Source organism: Cynocephalus volans, chromosome 13 (genome assembly GCF_027409185.1).
Source record: "Cynocephalus volans isolate mCynVol1 chromosome 13, mCynVol1.pri, whole genome shotgun sequence".
NCBI lineage: Eukaryota > Metazoa > Chordata > Mammalia > Dermoptera > Cynocephalidae > Cynocephalus > Cynocephalus volans.
The window spans coordinates 101,298,581-101,317,193 of record NC_084472.1 but is presented as its reverse complement, the minus strand read 5'-3'; the positions used below and the strand labels follow the sequence as shown (position 1 = coordinate 101,317,193).

At 33.1% G+C, this 18,613-nt stretch overlaps 1 protein-coding gene across 1 annotated transcript in view; it reads right to left on the bottom strand.

Moving 5' to 3' along the window:
- The window catches only part of TNKS (tankyrase), a 222,684-nt gene that overhangs the window by 73,226 nt on the left and 130,845 nt on the right, over nucleotides 1-18,613 (bottom strand). The window contains exons 6-11 of the mRNA XM_063076600.1: nucleotides 13,110-13,204; nucleotides 11,582-11,648; nucleotides 10,912-11,098; nucleotides 6,814-6,935; nucleotides 5,287-5,378; nucleotides 5,112-5,190 (exon numbers count right to left, since the gene is read on the bottom strand). Of these exons, the coding sequence (XP_062932670.1) occupies nucleotides 5,112-5,190; nucleotides 5,287-5,378; nucleotides 6,814-6,935; nucleotides 10,912-11,098; nucleotides 11,582-11,648; nucleotides 13,110-13,204 (642 nt within the window). The remainder of the gene's footprint in view (nucleotides 1-5,111; nucleotides 5,191-5,286; nucleotides 5,379-6,813; nucleotides 6,936-10,911; nucleotides 11,099-11,581; nucleotides 11,649-13,109; nucleotides 13,205-18,613) is intronic.

The window sequence follows — 18,613 nt, the reverse complement described above, 5'->3', positions numbered from 1 at the left end:
AAAGCACTTTAATACCTTTGAGCTAACAGAATCTACTTACCAATCTACCTCTAGAATTGCATTAATAAAACTCTTATAATGAGTTAATACATTCCCCCCAAATAAGCAAAGACTTGTGATCATTTCTCAATGTGAGAAGTAAACCCATTTGATATCAGTTACTATTGTCTCAGTATCTTCTTACAATATAAATAAATCTGTCAAATTAAGACATATGACCAAGACATTCCTTCATGATCCACACATTTAACAGATGTGCACTAATGACTAAATAGCAGTGTTTTATATATGAAAAAAAGCCCTTTTGAATTAAGCTTCTTGTTTTTAAGTAATAATAATACCATATGCAGTTGGGGCATAAGTTCTCCTTAATAATGACAGCAGACAATTTATTAGTGATAGAATGCAGAATGCCAGGGTAGACTAATAATAATAAAGGAGAAAAGCCCTGCTGCATAAAGGATAAAATCTTCATGTCTTTCCTATTTAGGCTTTATAGTAATCTTGGAAAGCAGGGGGAAGGCAAATAGAATTATTAACTTTTTTAAGGTACAGAAGTACCTAGTAGAAGCGGATTTTTCAAATGAGTTGTTTTAATACCTCCATTTTCTTATAATCCTGTTTTCCTTAACAGCAATCTGTATTCTAACCTTTTACTGAATATTGCCTGTTTGCCCCTCAAGATCCATATCCATCCTCGACCCTGCTCTGTGTACTGGGAAAATCACTTGTGGACCATATCAACAGGCTCACTTGGTCTTCAGCATTTTGTTGGATTTGGCAGTAGGAGGCACTGGGAGATGGTGGGCAGTGGGGAAGTGGAGACTATAGATAAGACATATCCCTCTATGGAAGGCTACAAATTGCTGTCAGGTGACCTTCTCCACAGCTACCCTCTACCCGTTCCCACACCCCTCGAGGACAAAGATAATATCTCCCCCTTACTGCCAGTACTACCTCATTCCTTACCGATTTCCTTAAACCTTGTCCACACCTTTATATGTATATATTCCTTTATTAAAATTTCATCAAATTACCTACTTTTAGTGTGCTATTTATTGCCAAGACCCTGATACAAACGTCTACTTTATCTCTCTAGAAGGTCTCTCTCAAAATCTAGCAAACTTCTCAATAATAATTGCCAAGTTAAATGCCTTTGTTTGCCTTGATTTCTCTCTGTGACACTGATTACCTGCTGCTCCTTCCTCATAGTCCCACTGCACTTGGGAGACACTGTGAGCGACCTCTCAGTTTTCTCTTCCCACTACTGCTCTGTAAGCACAGGTAATCCTGAAAGGTGTTTAGCTTTAACCCTCAACTTATCTGTCTATGCTTTCTCTACCAGGGACCCTACCACTTCCACAATGTATGATCCCTATGTCAGTGGCTCCCCAGCAGACTTTTCTAATCCAAAACAATCTTTCATACTCTAGTGCTACATTTCCAACTGCTGCTTTTACCTAAGTGTCCCTCTATAATATCAAGTCCAAGTATAAAATCATTATCAAGGCACAGGAATCCAGTATTTCTCTCTAGTTTCTTATTTCCATTAATTGTACGTTCATCTTCCATTAATTGTACTTTCATTTTCTAAGTTCATTCTAACACCTAATACATTTCCAAGAAATGCAATCATTCCTTCATAAGTGGCTTTCATCTTTCTCTTCCTTTGTTGCTAGGCCACTAAACTGATTCAGGATTAGATTCAAGTTTGGTAACTGCATTAACTTCCAAACTGGTATCTTCCACAGTATCTAGCACACAGAGTTGATCATTTAGCATGTCGATATTTGTTGAGTTAGTGAATCACAACTAATTATAAAGGGATTAGATATACAAGTCTTATGCAAAAATTTAGATAATGAAAGAGAAATACACAATATGAACACATGTGTGCTTGAAAAGATAAATGTGGAAAAAATGCTCATACTCACTAGTAATCAAAGCACTGTTTGTGTGCTACATACTTATATACATTAGCTCATTTGATTATTTACAAAATATAAAAGCCCCCCAAAGTGTAGGGGAGGTTTTTTTCACTGATGAGTCATATGAGGCTCAGGGAAATACAGTCCAAGGGCACAAAACTAGAAAGGAAAGGATTCTAAACTCAAAAGCATGCCTGTCTGGTTTACACAGGCAGTGTATTTAGTTTAACACGCACAACAAACCTGAACTTTGTATTTTTCACCAAGCTTTGGGCAAAAGAATGTTTTGACATAAAAACATCACTAAGTTCTATCTGTCTAAGTAAGACAAATTAGTTAATGGTAATTAGGTCTCCCTCCCAGATTTTTCTACCTTAGCCAGAGAAATTGACTCATCAAGAGGAGGGTAAGGCAGGAGGGTGGTGGAAGCAGTGTAAGAGGGCTGAATCCTAATTAAGGGGTGGTGCTGCTTGTTCAGAAGGTGCTTCTAGAATCAAACGGAGACCATGAGTTGCCCGAATATCAAATAGAAACCTTGAGTTCCCAAGAAAGAAAATGATAAGCAGGCAAAAACTGGGGTCCAACAGTAGCAGCTAAGTGGGTTTTTTACAGGGAGGTTTTAGTGACACATTAAGCATCAGATCCTGAAGGGAGGAATAGCATTCTGCCGTGGAACCAGGAAATGAGTGAATGGGAGTTGATGTGGCATTTGATATTTATTGATGGTAAATGATATCTATTGGTTCATAAATGATTAAATATAATTTTCTCCTCTTTTAAAGTGCCTAAAAACAAGAGTTCTCAATTTAATTGAACTACAGTAGAGAGACTAGGGAGGATACAGTAGTCTAGAAGTCATTCCACATCACTGGCATGGTGTTTACAATTATACATGCCCTACTGTAAACTAAGACTTTATTAATGAGAATGTATTGTGCTCATGAAGGGCAGATAAAGACTGAGAACCACAGAACTAAAGTAATGCTGACTAGGACAGATTATAAGGTAATGTTATTTTTCATTGAAACTTTATGAAATACAATGACTCATGGGAGACAATAAATAGATATTATTTTCCCAAAATTAAGGACATTATTCATAATTTTTCAAGAACTCTGTTCTCTTTTATTCCAGCTCATCTTGATTTTTTAATTAAAAACATCAAACATCCTTTTTAAAGCAGTGATATCCAAATTTTTGGATCATGTATCTTATGAGTAAAAAACTGTTTTGAGAACCCTCTCAAATGTTTACATGTTCATTTGTAAATTATAACCAAGTGGTGCTATACCAATATGTTAAAATATACATAAAACATACAAACAGAGAGAAATTACAAAGGATGGGAACGAGACAAAATAATTAAAATTAAAAAAATATTTTAATTACTAATGGTACAAAATATCTTTAGCTCTAACTTAAACATTAAAAAAAATCTTATAAGAATTGTGAAGTAGGGATTTTTGGGTCTGATTATAAGTTCATTTTTGATCACTGGTTCTAACAGCTGTATTAGCTGTAAAGATTTCACACCAATATGCAAAGCCAATAGAATAAATTCATTGATAAACATGCCTACTAAATCACAATAATTATTTTTAATGTGATTTATTAATTATGTTAAAGTTTTAATTGAAATTCTTCTAGTAAAATTCCATCTTTTCTGATGTTTTTGAAAAGTTATTAGGAGGTGCTGCATTTAATGTTTTAAAATGTTGTGTTTAATGTTTCTAAACACAAATTAAGAAGGACTGTTAAACAGGTTAGAAAATTCTGTTCTCACTTTTTAAAATTATGTAGATATGATGGCTAGGTGATACATTTATGGTTATTTTTCAGCAAAATCACAGAACAATGAACATTTTCTAAAAAACCTATTTTTAAAATGTTCTCTTTATTTTTAAAGTTTCTTTTGAGAAGCAATTACTTTCTCCTTCACTCTAAAACAGGTAGCTTTTTTGTAACACCAAGGTCAAGGGCTCAAATCCCCATACTGACCAGCTGCCCTCCCCAAAAAAGTAACTTTTACCTTTAAGGGTCTGATTGTGTTTCTTTTTAAAAAATTACCTACATCCAAATAATAGTCATTTGTTATAACAGAACTAGCAGCAAATTTTGAACTCGTATTTTCAATTAAAAAAAAAAAAAAGCACAACTACTAAGTATGTTAACTCCTTAAAATATTATTTCATGAAATAGCTAGATAACCACTTTATGCTATAAAGGATTGTCATAGTCACTCCCTCTGATCATCAAGTGTGATATTTATAAAAAGTTCTACCATTGTGGATAATATCCATAAATCCACTCATTTGGACGCATGTCAAGTACACTGTCACAACATGCTGAAAGTGAACAGCTGGGTGAGTTTGCCACTGTAAACCCTTTCCTATGACGAAAGTCCAGTTCTTTCTCAGGAAAGCTTACTATCTGATATGACTGAAATTGGATGACACATGGAACCTAATGAGGGTGCCAGCACCAATCTATGCATTAAATATTAGTAAATCTTAATTCTCTTATTCTTAAGGGAAAAGATTATGAATTAAAATTCTAAAATTTTTCCTGTATCCAATGACATTCAAATTATATGCGGGACAAGGTGTCTGCACCCTACTTTGGAGACTACTGCTTTAAAATATACATGCTTGAGGATTTAAAAATTTGCAAGGCCAAGTCACCTCTGAAAAACAACCACTTTGGTTCCTTCCTCTCTGAAGTGATTTAGAATTTCAGATTATGCCATTCAGATAATGACAATAAAAACAGCTATTAAAAACTTCATATTTTTTTAGTGTGCAGATTATTTGAGAAAATTATCATTGCCAATTCAAAGAAATGTACAATTTCTTTAAAATAAGTAGAGCTATTTTGACTGTCATTTACATAAATTACTTTCTGATAAACTATCATTGAAATGTTAACTATCAAAATATATCAATATAGTATTAACTTAAAATAATATAAAGTTGAAATCTATTTCAAATGACTATAGCAACATTTATTGCTTTATGTCCTAAATACAGGTAATTATTTTTATTAGAAATAAGATTTAAATCAGCTTTAAAGGAGAATCTATGAATAGAAATACATGCTAACAGTTCTTTATAAAATTAATTTCCTCAGAAAAATAAGTTCAATGCTCAATGCTGAGTTTGGCACTTTATTTCAGGTGTACTGTACCTTTGCTCCATGCTTATGCAGAACTTCCATGACATCATTATGAGCTCTTTCTGCTGCAACGTGCAGGGGAGTCATGAAACTATGGAAAGGAGAAAAGGAAAAGGTAATTTCCTCTCTAACTTTTATGGCATTTTCTCTTTAAGAATTGAACAACTTCTTCTGCAATTACACTTACTCTTTATTTTTTTCATTGACATTTGCTCCTTTTCTAAGTAACAATTCTGTCACTTGTTTTCGTTTGGGATGCAGGGATGCCACAGCACAGTGCTATAAAGTAAACAAAACTAAGTTAATAAAATAAACTTCTATTTAAAAATAGATTTCTGAGTTAAATAGCATTTGCTGACTATTTAGAACATTATCTCAAAGAGTATCAGAATATACTTATTTATTTTACATTATGCAGATAATCAATATTGCTTCTAAATACAATGGAAGTACAAAACATAAGCCTTTAAATCAAGGTGAAATTATGTTCTTGGTGAAGCATAAAATGAGAACTCATTTCTTTTCATTTAGCTGATAAATAATTATTTTGTATATATTCCATTGAAGTATCAGAATACCACCCTTTCAAGGCTATAGAAATCTCTAAATTATTCAATCCTTCAATCGGCTATCAGCCACAAGTCAATATTTCTCAGACTCTTCCACAGAGGTACTAAAGGAGAATAAGCTTATATGCCTAGGCAAGATAGTGATAGAATTAAAGCAGTTTAGAGAAAAAAATACTCAGAAATTTTATTTTAATATTTATACAACTTTTGTATTCTGTTCCATTTTATATTAAAGCTTGTATTAAAATTTAAAAGACAAAGACTACTAACAACGGAAGAAAACAAATACTCCAAAAGAGCAGGTCAGTTTTATTTGTGGCTTTGAGTATTTCCTAGCATAATGCCATGTAGCTTGAATGTATCTGAATCCTAGTTTGAGACACATAACTTAAGTGCAGGTACAATTGGCTCATTTCAGTTTGGTGAATCTTTTAATCTTATTTTCAGCAGATATTGACTAAAATTTGACCTTTTTGTGGAAGGTATGTGTAAAATTGTTAACTGAAGCATATTTAGAGTCTGTGATACAGGCATCACATATGCTTAAATTCTGAATTCAGGAGCAAACACCAACCAGCTCTATACCTGAGCCTTAATGTGCTGAGTGACAAAGGAAATAAACTAATCTTTCTGAAAGTGCATTAGAAGAAAAAACATGAATAGTTTTGAGGACAATTTGTGCAGTATAGAACAAAAAATTCATAATCCTAACCATTTTTCTGGCATAAATGTAATCAGTTCTTTAAATACAATTGCTCAAAAGGATGATGTAAGTATCTTTGAAAACACTTTAATCTTCTACAGAAAAGAAATATAGGGTTTATCTAGCAAACACAGGAAAAAGAAGATTCTATTGGGAAAATCACATCTTGTATTTTATGAAAGCACTAGTCACAAACAGATGTGCTATAATAAGGGTGGGTAAAGACAAAGGTAAAATAATCCTCAAGTCAAGGTTAAGCAAATGTATACTTTCTCATCCATGAAAAAAATCATCCCCTGGACCAAATTTAAAAATCAGTGCAACCAACAGCAAAGTGAAAAATTTTGGCATTTCAGATACTTTAAGGCTTCTGATAAAAATCATATTTTGTCCTTATACTATCATTATAAACCCAAGGAATGGATTAACAATAAAATCTTACCAGTGCTGTTTCATGAGACTGTGGCTGTTTGAAATTAATAATTTCCAAAGCAAGTGTTTTTTTAACTTTGGCTAGGTCTGCTTCTCTGGCTGCTTGTAGTAAAGAATGACCTTTAAATTCATCTGTCAATGAAATAATGGTTGACATAAAAAAGGCTCAGAATTTATTAAAAATCTTCAGCATGATTATAAATAAGTAGGAAAATTATTAAATTTTATATATTTCTCTTTTTTAGCAAGAGGCAATGACAATATGATAAAAATGCAAATGAAGAGGGTGTAGAGTAATAAAAGATTTTAAAATACATATGCTCTGAAATAAGACTGTTTCATGTACTCAGAGTTCATAAAGATCACATACAAAGATACTTACTGCAGCAAAGTTTTAAAACAGACAACCTAAATGTCCATCAAAAGGAGACCAGTTAAATTATTTGGGAACTCGTACACTGTAATACTTTATAGCTATATCAACACAGAGAAGGAAAGAACTGAAATATGGGAGAAGTTCCAAAGTTTCAAAATTTTTCAAAGAACAATTAATATTTTATTTATTATTTTTATAAGCCAGTAAGAGATTCTTTTAAATAACTGTATCTAAATGAATTACATAAATAAGAATCCAATATTATTATTTATTAAAAACATGTAGTCTTACTTTTTATATTACAAATTTGATTGGCATTTTGATATAGCCACTTATTAACAAAAAGCTGAAATCATTCTAGAAAGATGCAAGTGATATATGACCTAAAATATTATGTAACACCTTCAGATCCTCTCAGGTTCAGGCCTTTACATGTGCATGGTACTGTATTCTTTCTCTTTTCCTTTCTCTTCTTTTCTGAGGGTCCCCTCTCTCCCTCAGAAGACAAAGAGAAACAAACACACAGACACATGTGCATATACATACATGCCTTATTAACTACTATTCATCGTTCAAGATCTCAGTTTAAATACTCTGGATCGGTCTTGTTGATCTTCCCCACTATTGAGTTAGAACTGCTCATGAGGTCCACAGCACTTGCATTTAGACTTATTACTCTAGTGATGAGTATCACGCTGTCGTATTTGCTATGGTAGTCTCAGTACCTACCACAGTGCTTGGCATATAGTAGGTACTCAATAAATACTTGTTACATGAACGCTGAATACTTACAAAATAAGTCATGGCAGGTTCAGTAAAAAAAATCTTTTACATAAACTCTTATTTAGTAGTTATTCATCATTGCTAAATTCCTCAAAGTTGGACTTTGAAACTTTGGAAGTAAAAAACCAAGGTCAAATGAAAAAAATACATCAGTAAATTTAAATAACAAAATTCTAGATTTCAATTTTAATGACAAAATTAGGGACAAATGAAGTGAGAGAATTATAAACTCCTAAAAATAAGGAGCAGGATTCAAAAGAAAGTGATGGATTGATGTTGAGAAGAAAGCACAGTTTTGCTGAGGTCATCAGTCCAGAAAAATCTAAGCTGAATAAAAATCATACTGGCTTTTTCTCTAATGACAAATATTCTATGAATATCAAAGTGATAACAGCAGTTCTACCGTTTCAGTTACTCCTTTATGTTCAGGAAAGGTGAACGAATTTTTGAAAAACGCAAACAATAAAACTGCATTACTAAGAAAATTAAGAAATTATGATGCAATAATGCAATTAAATAGTATGATATTTTCTCAAAAAATAATAAGAAAAACATTCTTACCTTTGTTCTTTAGAAAAAAAGTAAAGATTTCTGCTCAAATTGATTTTCAAATTAAAAATATTTTGAGGAATACTTAATATTAAAAAAAAACAAAAACAAACCACAGAATGAAAAATCTATCAATGACATAATTATCCTAAATTTCTAAATGCAAAGGTTATATACAGAGGTTTGTTTTTAAAACTTCAAGGAAGTTAAGTAGTTAAAAAGAACACGATGAACTGCAAATTACTCAAACTTACCCTGAAAACTTCGTATTTATAAAATACATAAGTTTTTCTTTCTAAACACACTTTCAAACAAGAATGAAATGCACAATATCTTGTTCATTTGGCTTCATAAAAACAACAAATACAAAGACAGACAAGAAGAAGCAGGGAAAAAAAATGTGAGTAATGAAAATGCAACCCTGATCATGTTCAAAACATTGTTTTTCTTGTTTGTGATATAATTTCTTTTAAAAGAATTCTATTATTGTGAATGTCTAGTATAAAGCAGTGGACATGATGATGAAAACTGCAGTTAGAGAAGGTTCAGTTTTGTTAAATCCTTTTCTTTAGATAATTCCTTGGTACAATCTTATTTAATAAAATGAAGGAGATACTGACAAGGTTGACAAGTTCTCTAATCAGGGAACTACTTATTTTATAAAACTATACAAATTTAGGTTAAATTTTAATGTCTATAAAATACAATGTAAAAACATAATACTCGAACTTTGCAAAATAGTTGAAAAAAAGTCAAATTTATGACATAGGAATAAAGCCAAGCCAGTGAATAAACTAAAAAAAAGAAATTAGAAAAAGATAAAATAGATAAAAAGTTTTGAGTTGAGTCGAATTTGATTCAATAAACTTACTGAGCACATTGTATACACAATGCACTGTATTATGCTGAGGATAGGTAGTGATGTAGTCCCCAACACAAATACCATCACAAATTTTTATTACCTTAACAAGGAACTGCATAGATGTAAAGACAAAAAAAATGAAACTGAAGGTTTTTCTCCCTAAGAATTTAAATTTCATTAGGAAGATAGAATATACATATAGAAAACTGAACTATATAACGCAAGATAACACATGGCAAGAGTCATTTGGGTAGGACTGAACAAATGAACTTTTAAAAGGATTCATTACAAAGACATTTGCCCAGTTATAATCTGGTTTGCTTTGGCCTGTAATCTAGTACATGTCACTTGTTTGAATACCAAAATAAATTTCCACTTAAACATGATCAAAATTGCAGGTAATTCTTCCTGTTTTAACATAAACTTGTTTAAAACCTGTTTACACATAAATGGTGTTACCATTATTTTGACTATGACTTTTCCTTAAGTTATCACTTAGCAAAGATTTTCTTAGGTGTTATCTGATGCTTAGGATCCTAAATTTAAAAGAATACAGACCATGGGACAAGTTAAAAATTAGGTAGGTGTCACATAACTTGATATAAACCTGAAATGCCCACATGTAGAATTAAATATATATCAGAATTTGATATGAGAATTATATGTAATGTGGTATCCTGAACAAAAACCTGGAACAAGAAAAGGACATTAGGCAAAAACTAAGGAAATCTGAATAGACTATGAACTTTAGTTAATAATGTAACAATATTGGCTTAGTAATTAAACGTACCATACTAATGGAAAAAGTTAACAGGAGAAACTGGGTATAAGGCATAAGAAATCTCTCTTTATTAACTTCATCAATTTTCTGTGTATCTAAAACTATTCTAAAACACAAAGTTTATTTTAAAAATATGCGTACATATATAAGTAATATGTATCAGTATTTGAGAAGATTACCTCCACCACATCATAAAAAATATCTCACAAATCTGAGCAAGTGATTATACTTTGGCCATAACACATAATAAAAACATGATTGTGTAACTTTGTAGGGTCTGGGGAATATGAGGGTACTTCAAAACGTTCGAGGAAAAATAGTATTAAAAGATAATATGAATCTTAGTGAGCACTCAATAATGTTAGTTATCATCTATTACCAATGGCACAAGAATATAAGCTCTAAGGGCTCAGAGATTTTTTTTTCCTGGTCTGTACACTGTATTCCTATTGCATGGCACATAGTAAGTATTCAATAAATGGTTGTTGATTGACTAATCCTCATTAGCTTTAAGAAAAAAAAGGAGCCTCAATGTATGAATTAGAATTAAGCTTACATAATATATATACAGTGTGTGTATATAAAGATTCCTATGGGATCGTAAAGAAAAAGTATATAATTAGTAATGAAGATTATAAACTACTGCACTTGTAAGAAAAGAAGGAAGTTAGAGAGAACACTAGCCCTAATACCTAAACAGAAATGTGATATTCCAATTTATAAAAAGTGATATTGATTTTAGGATATAAATACATACAAGTCAACCTCTCCCGGAGCTCAGGTGTTGGAGCCATATCCACAGCACTTTTGCCATGGCAGTTGACTAATGTAGGATCAGCACCATGGCTGAGTAACAAAGAGCAGACTTCCACACGATTCTTGGAAGCAGCCTCATGTAGTGGAGTAAATTGCCAGAGATCCATAGCATTAACACAAGCACCATGCTGAATTGAGAAAAAAAGTTTTAGGTCAGTAATCATTTCACTGGATCAAATAAAACTCAGAAGACATTTACTTCACTGTAAATTTCAGTTATTACTTTTTAAAATATAAATAAGCATTTTAATTTCTTTAATTTCAGATTTTAAAAACAGTTTAAATTAAGTTGAATGTTGTTTTAAAAATATTAAGGCAGGGCTGGCCCCGTGGTTCACTCGGGAGAGTACGGCGCTGGTAGCGCCGAGGCCGCGGGTTCAGATCCTATATAGGGATGGCTGGTGTGCTTACTGGCTGAGCGTGGTGCTGACAACACCAAGCCAAGGGTTGTGATCCCCTTACCGGTCAAAAAAAAAAAAAAAAATTAAGGCAATGGTAATATTTTAAAAATCATGTCATTCTCATAATCTTATTGGCCAAAAACACATGAAAAGTTATGATAATTTTTTTAAAAAAAGCAAATAATACTCAATATTTTGAATTTCTCTTACCTTTAATAGCAGTTCTGTGACTTCATAATGTCCATACGAACATGCATTATGAAGAGGCACAAGTCCACTAATGAAAAAAGGCAAATTAAAATATTTGATTTTAAACAACTTATTGTCATTTATCCATGAAGTGTTAATAATCAAAATCTAATAAATCCCAATAGTTATATTAAAAATATTTTTAACTATTTAATAAGAGAATTCAAAGAATAGCTTATGTTCACACTTTTATATGTATCTTGTTTTCTTGTATATAATCCTTAAACATAATGACAAAAATACCAATTAGAAGAACATTTAGGTAAAAGGAAGATCATGCACTAATTGAAAAATTGCATGCTTTATAAACCAAGTATTTAAAGGAAATAAATATTAATCAGTAGTGAATTGAAATATTCCTATTATTTTAATTCACTTTCATGGTAATTTCCACCATAAGAATTAAATATCCAAACTACTATATGTTGCACATCAAAGTATTCTGAATGAGTCAAAGAAAAACCTTTTTGTGGTGTACTTCTCTTGATGACTCACCTATTGTACACCCATCTGTTTTCAGACATGTACAAGAACATCAGGCATTTATGCCCCTATCCTATTAGGACACCATTCACATAAGGCACAAAACCTGGTGCAGGCAAGAGAGAAACAGAGCACCGAAAAGAGCATATATGAAGTGGATAGATTCTCCTTCTGACAACTGTCTCTAGTACTGAGTTCATTTCTATGTTTCTTGACATGGAAAGGGGCAAAGTGAAAGAAACCCCCTCCAGGGTATCTCTTCTTTATGCTGCCAATCACAATATAATATAATCTACCTCAGCTGGGTAGTACAGCCAATTATCTTTAAGATCTTAAGGTGAGATAATGAGAAATGTTAGCCCAACACAAAGGATAGCAGACCCAGTGTTCCTATATCCCTGGAGATTAGATAGGAAACTGGTACAAAGTCTTTCACAATTCACCTATTCCTAAAATAAATGATATGACTGCTTTCTTGGTTCCCAAGCCTCCCTCTTCAACATCAACCTTCATAAGGACCTTCTAGGTTTCCTCAGATTAGAAGTCCAAGATTTCATCAGAGGAAAAAACCACACAAATTAGAATAGTACATACTTAAAATTTTGGTGTTAAATTAATAAGAGATGATCCTTTAACACCTGATGAATATGATAGTTATATTACTGGATTATCACAATTTTCAATTTGTTTTATCTTTTTAAAATGCAACTTAAGAGGTGAAAAGCAATGATTGCAATCAAGAAACAAATTTTAACTTCAAATAATAGAATTGCAATAAAATTAAATTGATTTAGAAAATTATAAGACATAGCCTTTAATAAGTAGGTATATAAAAATAAAGTTTAATATCAAAGTTGTGAACATTCTTAAAATGCTACATAAGCTGTAATAAATAGGATATATGACTTTGTCTAGTGCTTAAAAACTTTGGAGTATCAGATGATGAAAACATAGCATAACAATCCATGAATGAAACCATTAAAAAGAAGGAAACTGATACACCTACCCTTTGTCTTTTGCATGAACATCAGCACCATGCTGAAGAAGAAGTTGGACTATTCGAACTCTGTTGTAGCCCGCTGCTAGGTGTAAAGGAGTAGACTAGAAAAGAGAAGGAAAAACACATCCTCACCTCAGGTAAAAAAAAAAAAAAAAAATTCTTGCTTTGCCATTTAATCAGTATTCAGATTTAAACACATTGAAAGTTAACACAAAAAAATACTGGGTTGAAATGCCAAAAATTCACATTTCATAACTGGATGAGAGCCAGTCACTCTCTCAGGAGCAAATTCTAACTTCAGTGCCATCCATCTACTTCTCTTACGTGTTTCTCAAGGCCTTTGGTAATCAAATCCTATCCTATTTACCCTACATTATTATTTCTTTCCAACACGAACCATTCTCACTGTTCTGAGAAGACGTATTCCCCATAGCTAGAAACATTCTTCCATATCTTACTTAAATTCTGTCCTCCTTTTAAGTTCCAATTTTTAAATCCCAATTCTACCACAACACCTTATCTAAAGATCTATCTCTCAAAATTTCTTTAATGGGAAAGATTGAAAAGCATCCCTGAAGAACTATTTAAAGTAACTTTAGTGGAAACATAAAGGACAATGGACTCTATTCATTCTGTATGACTGCTAGTAATAGTCAAAACTAATTTGCTACACAGGATTCAATGAAATATGCCAACAAAGTATTTAATTCTTTTATTTTATATAACACATATACAGTATAAATATAAGAGAAAAATATAGTTCTGCTTAATTTTAATTTGAATGAAGTTATTTAAAGGTTCTCTGCTAAAATTTAGTATGGTAATTAAAATAATCAAACCTCACCTTTTTAAAAAAATCAGAAATAACTTCATTTTAATTAAAAACTTCTCTGTAACCACAGCAATATTCCACCTTTGCTCATTTAAAGTTTAACACCGTAACAGGTTTTCGCACAGGCTCTAATATGCTTTAATGTACTCTCATTTTTCCTGTCTTCTATTTGGGGTCCCATGACTTAATAAGATTTTCAATTTATTTTCTTCACATATTCCAAATGTCAAGATACAAGAGATTTACTTTATACTATACTATCTATTACTGCTTTTAAGACACTCCATAGTTTTATATATTCTGGCTATCTCTAAGTTTGGAAAATATTTTGAGGAAAACATGGTTATTAATAAGACAAGGTAGATTAGAAGAAAGTCCTGAATAGGAACTCAGGAGAGTTGATTATATTCCCAGATTTTATGAAACCCTGTGTAAGTCATATTACTCATGTGTCTCAGCTTCTTCATATGTAAAACAGGGAAAAAATCCCTAGCTATCTCAAAAACTTGTGCAAATAAAGTTTTCTCCCATGTATAAACACTTTTAAAATGTTAAATGCTATATAAAAATAGACAATTAAAATTTTCATTGAACATGCCCAGCCAAGTTTCTGCTTTCAGATACATGTCAAATGTTATTGCAAATGACAGCTTCAGCGAGTAGCAAGTTATTTTCAGGACTCTAATTTTACCCTCATTCTAGAAAGATACTTTTGCTGAATAATGAAGTTTAGGTTAACTTTTCCCCCTTCCTTTAATATTTTATAGATGTTGTCCCACTGTCTTCTGGCTTGCATTGTTTCAAGACTAGAAATCTGCCATCATCCTTATTTTTGTTCCTTGGTACAAGTGGTTTTTTCCTCTGGATACTTTAATATTTTCTCTTTATCATTAACTTTAAGCAATTTGATTATGATGTACCTTAGGATATAGTTTCCTTCAGGTTATTTGTGTGTGACTGCTTAGGGCTTGCTGAGCTTCTTAGACCTGTATAGTTTTCACCAAATTTGGAAAACTTTCACCTACTATTTCATCAAATAATAGGACCAGAAGAGCTTTAAGTGTAGGACTAATTTTCCCTTACTATGGAGGCATTGCCCTTCTGAGTCTCTATGATATCCAGTGAATTATGAGGATTTTCTACTCTGGCTGGTGGCAACAGAAATTATTACAGATTTTCTGTGAGTTCCTAGGATTGTTACCTCTAATCCTTTTGGGTGTATATGATACTCTAATGGTAACATCAGAGAGAGAGTTATAAATATAGCACTAGAATTCAGGAGAGGTTAAGGCTAAAAACAAATCTGGTCATCACTGGCATTCACTTAATTTAGCATCTACCATGTATCTGACACCATGTTAAGTGCTAGGGATAACACTGCAAACAAGAAAAGCTCAATACTTTGCCCTTATGGATTCTTCTTCCTAAAAAACAGAGTCCCTAAATGAAATGTGTATGAACTAATTGTTTATTCAGAAGGACGAAAGATGAGAAAACAAAACTCTAGTTTCTAAAGAGTTCAAGTAGCAAGAGAAAGCAGACAATACAACTGAGTATGACAAATACGGTAGTAAGGGAAGTTCAGGATGCTGTGAAAGTCTAGAGGATTAATACCTAAACCACCAGAGGCACACAAGAAGGGTGTAGGGTCAAGGTAGATTCTCAGAAGAACTGCTTTCTGAGCTGAGACTTGAGGATAAATAGAAATCACTGAGGCAAAAGGATGAGGAACTTTATGAAGAGCACGTTAATAATACGCAGTGGACATGGTATAATTGAGAAACTAAAAAAGAACCCAGTGGTTAAGTGCAGTGTATGAGACTGGGGGAGACCCTAAGAAGAATGGGAAACCACTGATGGACCTGACACAGAAAATTACTTAAGGTTAGAGTTTTGGAAAGATCACTTTAGTTAAATATGGAGAATAAAATCGAAGCGAGGGAGCAAACCTTATGGGAGGAAGACCTGAACAAAAGTGCTGCTACAGGATTGTCCAGGAGAAAAATAATGACAGTATCAGTTAGGAAAGTGGTAGCAGCAGCTAAGAAGGGGCAGCTGAGCTCTAGGAGTGGATGAATTCACAGGAAGAGTATGAAACCATCTGGATGAGACTTTCCCAGCAATCACCCTAATGTGGGTGCTAATCATGCAGTCTATATAGTATTACTAGAAGGCACATAAAAATCACTAAAATGCATGCAATAAATTTGAGAAAATGACAAAATGGAAAGAGCAAAAGTACAGAAAAATTGAGAACAAAGGATGATTTGAACAAGCTGACACCACTAAGCGCCCAGAGGCTTTTCAAACACTAGAAGAAAAGTATACAACTGTTATTTACCAAATGCTGTCTTCTGATGCAAAGCAATTAAAATCCTGTATCCTAGGACTAAACTTAATGAATGTTTACCACATAGTGCCAAAATTGCCAAATGGCAAAGCAATGATAAAAGTAATTTTCTAATTGCTAGGATAATTAACAGAGTGTAATTTTGGTTTTGGATAAATAAAGCAGACCCATTTGTAAAATACTTACATGTTACTAGATAATTTGATGGTGGTTGTAAACTAGTAAATACAAGAATCAAACATTTAAAACATATACACAGGACGGCAATCACTGCGTTTGTACAACTCAGAAATATTCTAAAAACAGATGTTTTTGTTGGGAACATTTTAAAAGACAAACATACAGAAATGTGTATTGCTACACGACTACGCCAGTTGTCAGGTTGAGGCAATAGCTACGCTAATTGTATGGCTAAAGCAATTCATAACTGAAGCCAAAACTTTTCATTATTTTAGTTACACTAGGTTTTCCATCTGTATTGTCAGGGCTAGGGCTCAGACCCTTCAAACCCATTGTACAGACTGGGTCACCAGATCCCTCAAATGCCAGGCTGGGTCACCAGACCCCTCAAACGCAGGTCCACGCTAGGTAATTGGGAAAGATCCCGGGAGCCACAGCAGTAGCAGCAGTAGCAGCAGTAGCAGTAGCAGCAGCAGCAGCAGCAGCAGCAGCAGCAGCAAGGGCAGTGGCGTCTTGGGGCATGCTGGGAGCACTGGCAGCAATAGCCTCCAACAGCAGTAGCAGCCTCCCCATGGTCCCCCCGGGGGCAGGGGCCGTGCATCAGAGCCACTCATCCTTTATACTTAAGTCCATAACCCAGGATACCTGGGCACACATATGCAATTACATTAGGCAATAGCCAAGGAAGACCTGGGCACACATGCATATTTACACCAAATGCTCAGCAAGATTCTGAACATCTGAGGGGCCCTGACCATTTTCCTTCACTTTCCCTACAAATGGTAATGTGTGGAACAACTGCAAATACAAAAACTCTATCTAAATGTTATTCTGCTGTAAGAGAAATGTTATTACTAATATTTTCACATTATAAAGTGTTTACAGGAAAAAGTCTTTATTTAAAGAAGGCCCATAATTCAAAGTTTCTTGGATTCAGGCTACAAGAAAAATACAAACAAATGTATCTACCTTTGCTGCTTATGACATGGATTTGCACAGCAGTATAAAGCATTTAAGGCAGCTTTACCTTATCCTATGCATGCACGCATAGCATAGCTAAAATAGTGACATTGACAAGCCTGTTACAAAGCTGTGGATGCAGAAGATAATTTATTCTACCTCCTTCCCAGTACAGGATTTTTCTAGATATCTCAAACAGATAGATAGTCATTTGGTCTCTTATTGAACTAGTTGTTTCAACTGCTTCTTATAGAATAATTTCCTGATTGCCTTCCTGGTCACCCTCTGGTTATCAATATCCCTTCTTAAGGTGTAACACCCTAAATTGGGCATTAAATCCACATACAGTCTGATCTACAACAGTGAGCTCTCTTTCTTTTTTAAATAATGTCTTTAAGCAGAACTTGTCAGAGTTATCATAGTGAAGGTTCCAACACTGCATTGGGAGGTTGGATTCATTGCCATTTCAAGACTCTTCCAAATAAGACTGAATTCTAGATGGACTACATTAACAGACAGAATAACAATTGATATTTTATAGCCTCAGAGAGGATGTTCTTCCAAAGTAACATCTGTACTCATCTTTCGGAAGAAACATAAGGCATTTGAAAAATTATGAAACTTCTGAAATATAAAGTAAGGTTTCTGCATTTCAACTGCCTTAAATAGTAAAAATTTATTCTTAAAGTAGAAACAGAAAGGAGAATTTTTACTTTAAGTATATGTATTAGGAAGACAGTGAGAGGGGAAATACATAGAGTAATCTCTGTGACAATAAAACTCTGAATGCCAACTTAATTCAATTTTAACTTAACATTATCATTGTGGAAACTTCAAGGGGATTCTTCAACAGAGAGCAATTTGTGTTTTCCCTTTTCCAGCCTCAGAATCAGCAAAACAGTTACAATGTATGCATGAAAATGAGTTTCTAGCATCCTCTCAGAAGGCCTGCAAGGGGGAAAAAGAAAGGAATGCTTAGGATTCTCAAGGCCCAACAAAACAGCTGGTAGACTTTCTGGAAATCAGGTTTCTTGGTCTGACAGTAACCTGTTTTATACTTTAAGGACAAAATTTTCATATACCCAAATCTCACATGAACCCATTTTTATAATTTATATATATATATATATATATAGATGTATATGTATCTCTCTCTATATATTTTTAAAGGTGTGTTCACTTATTATT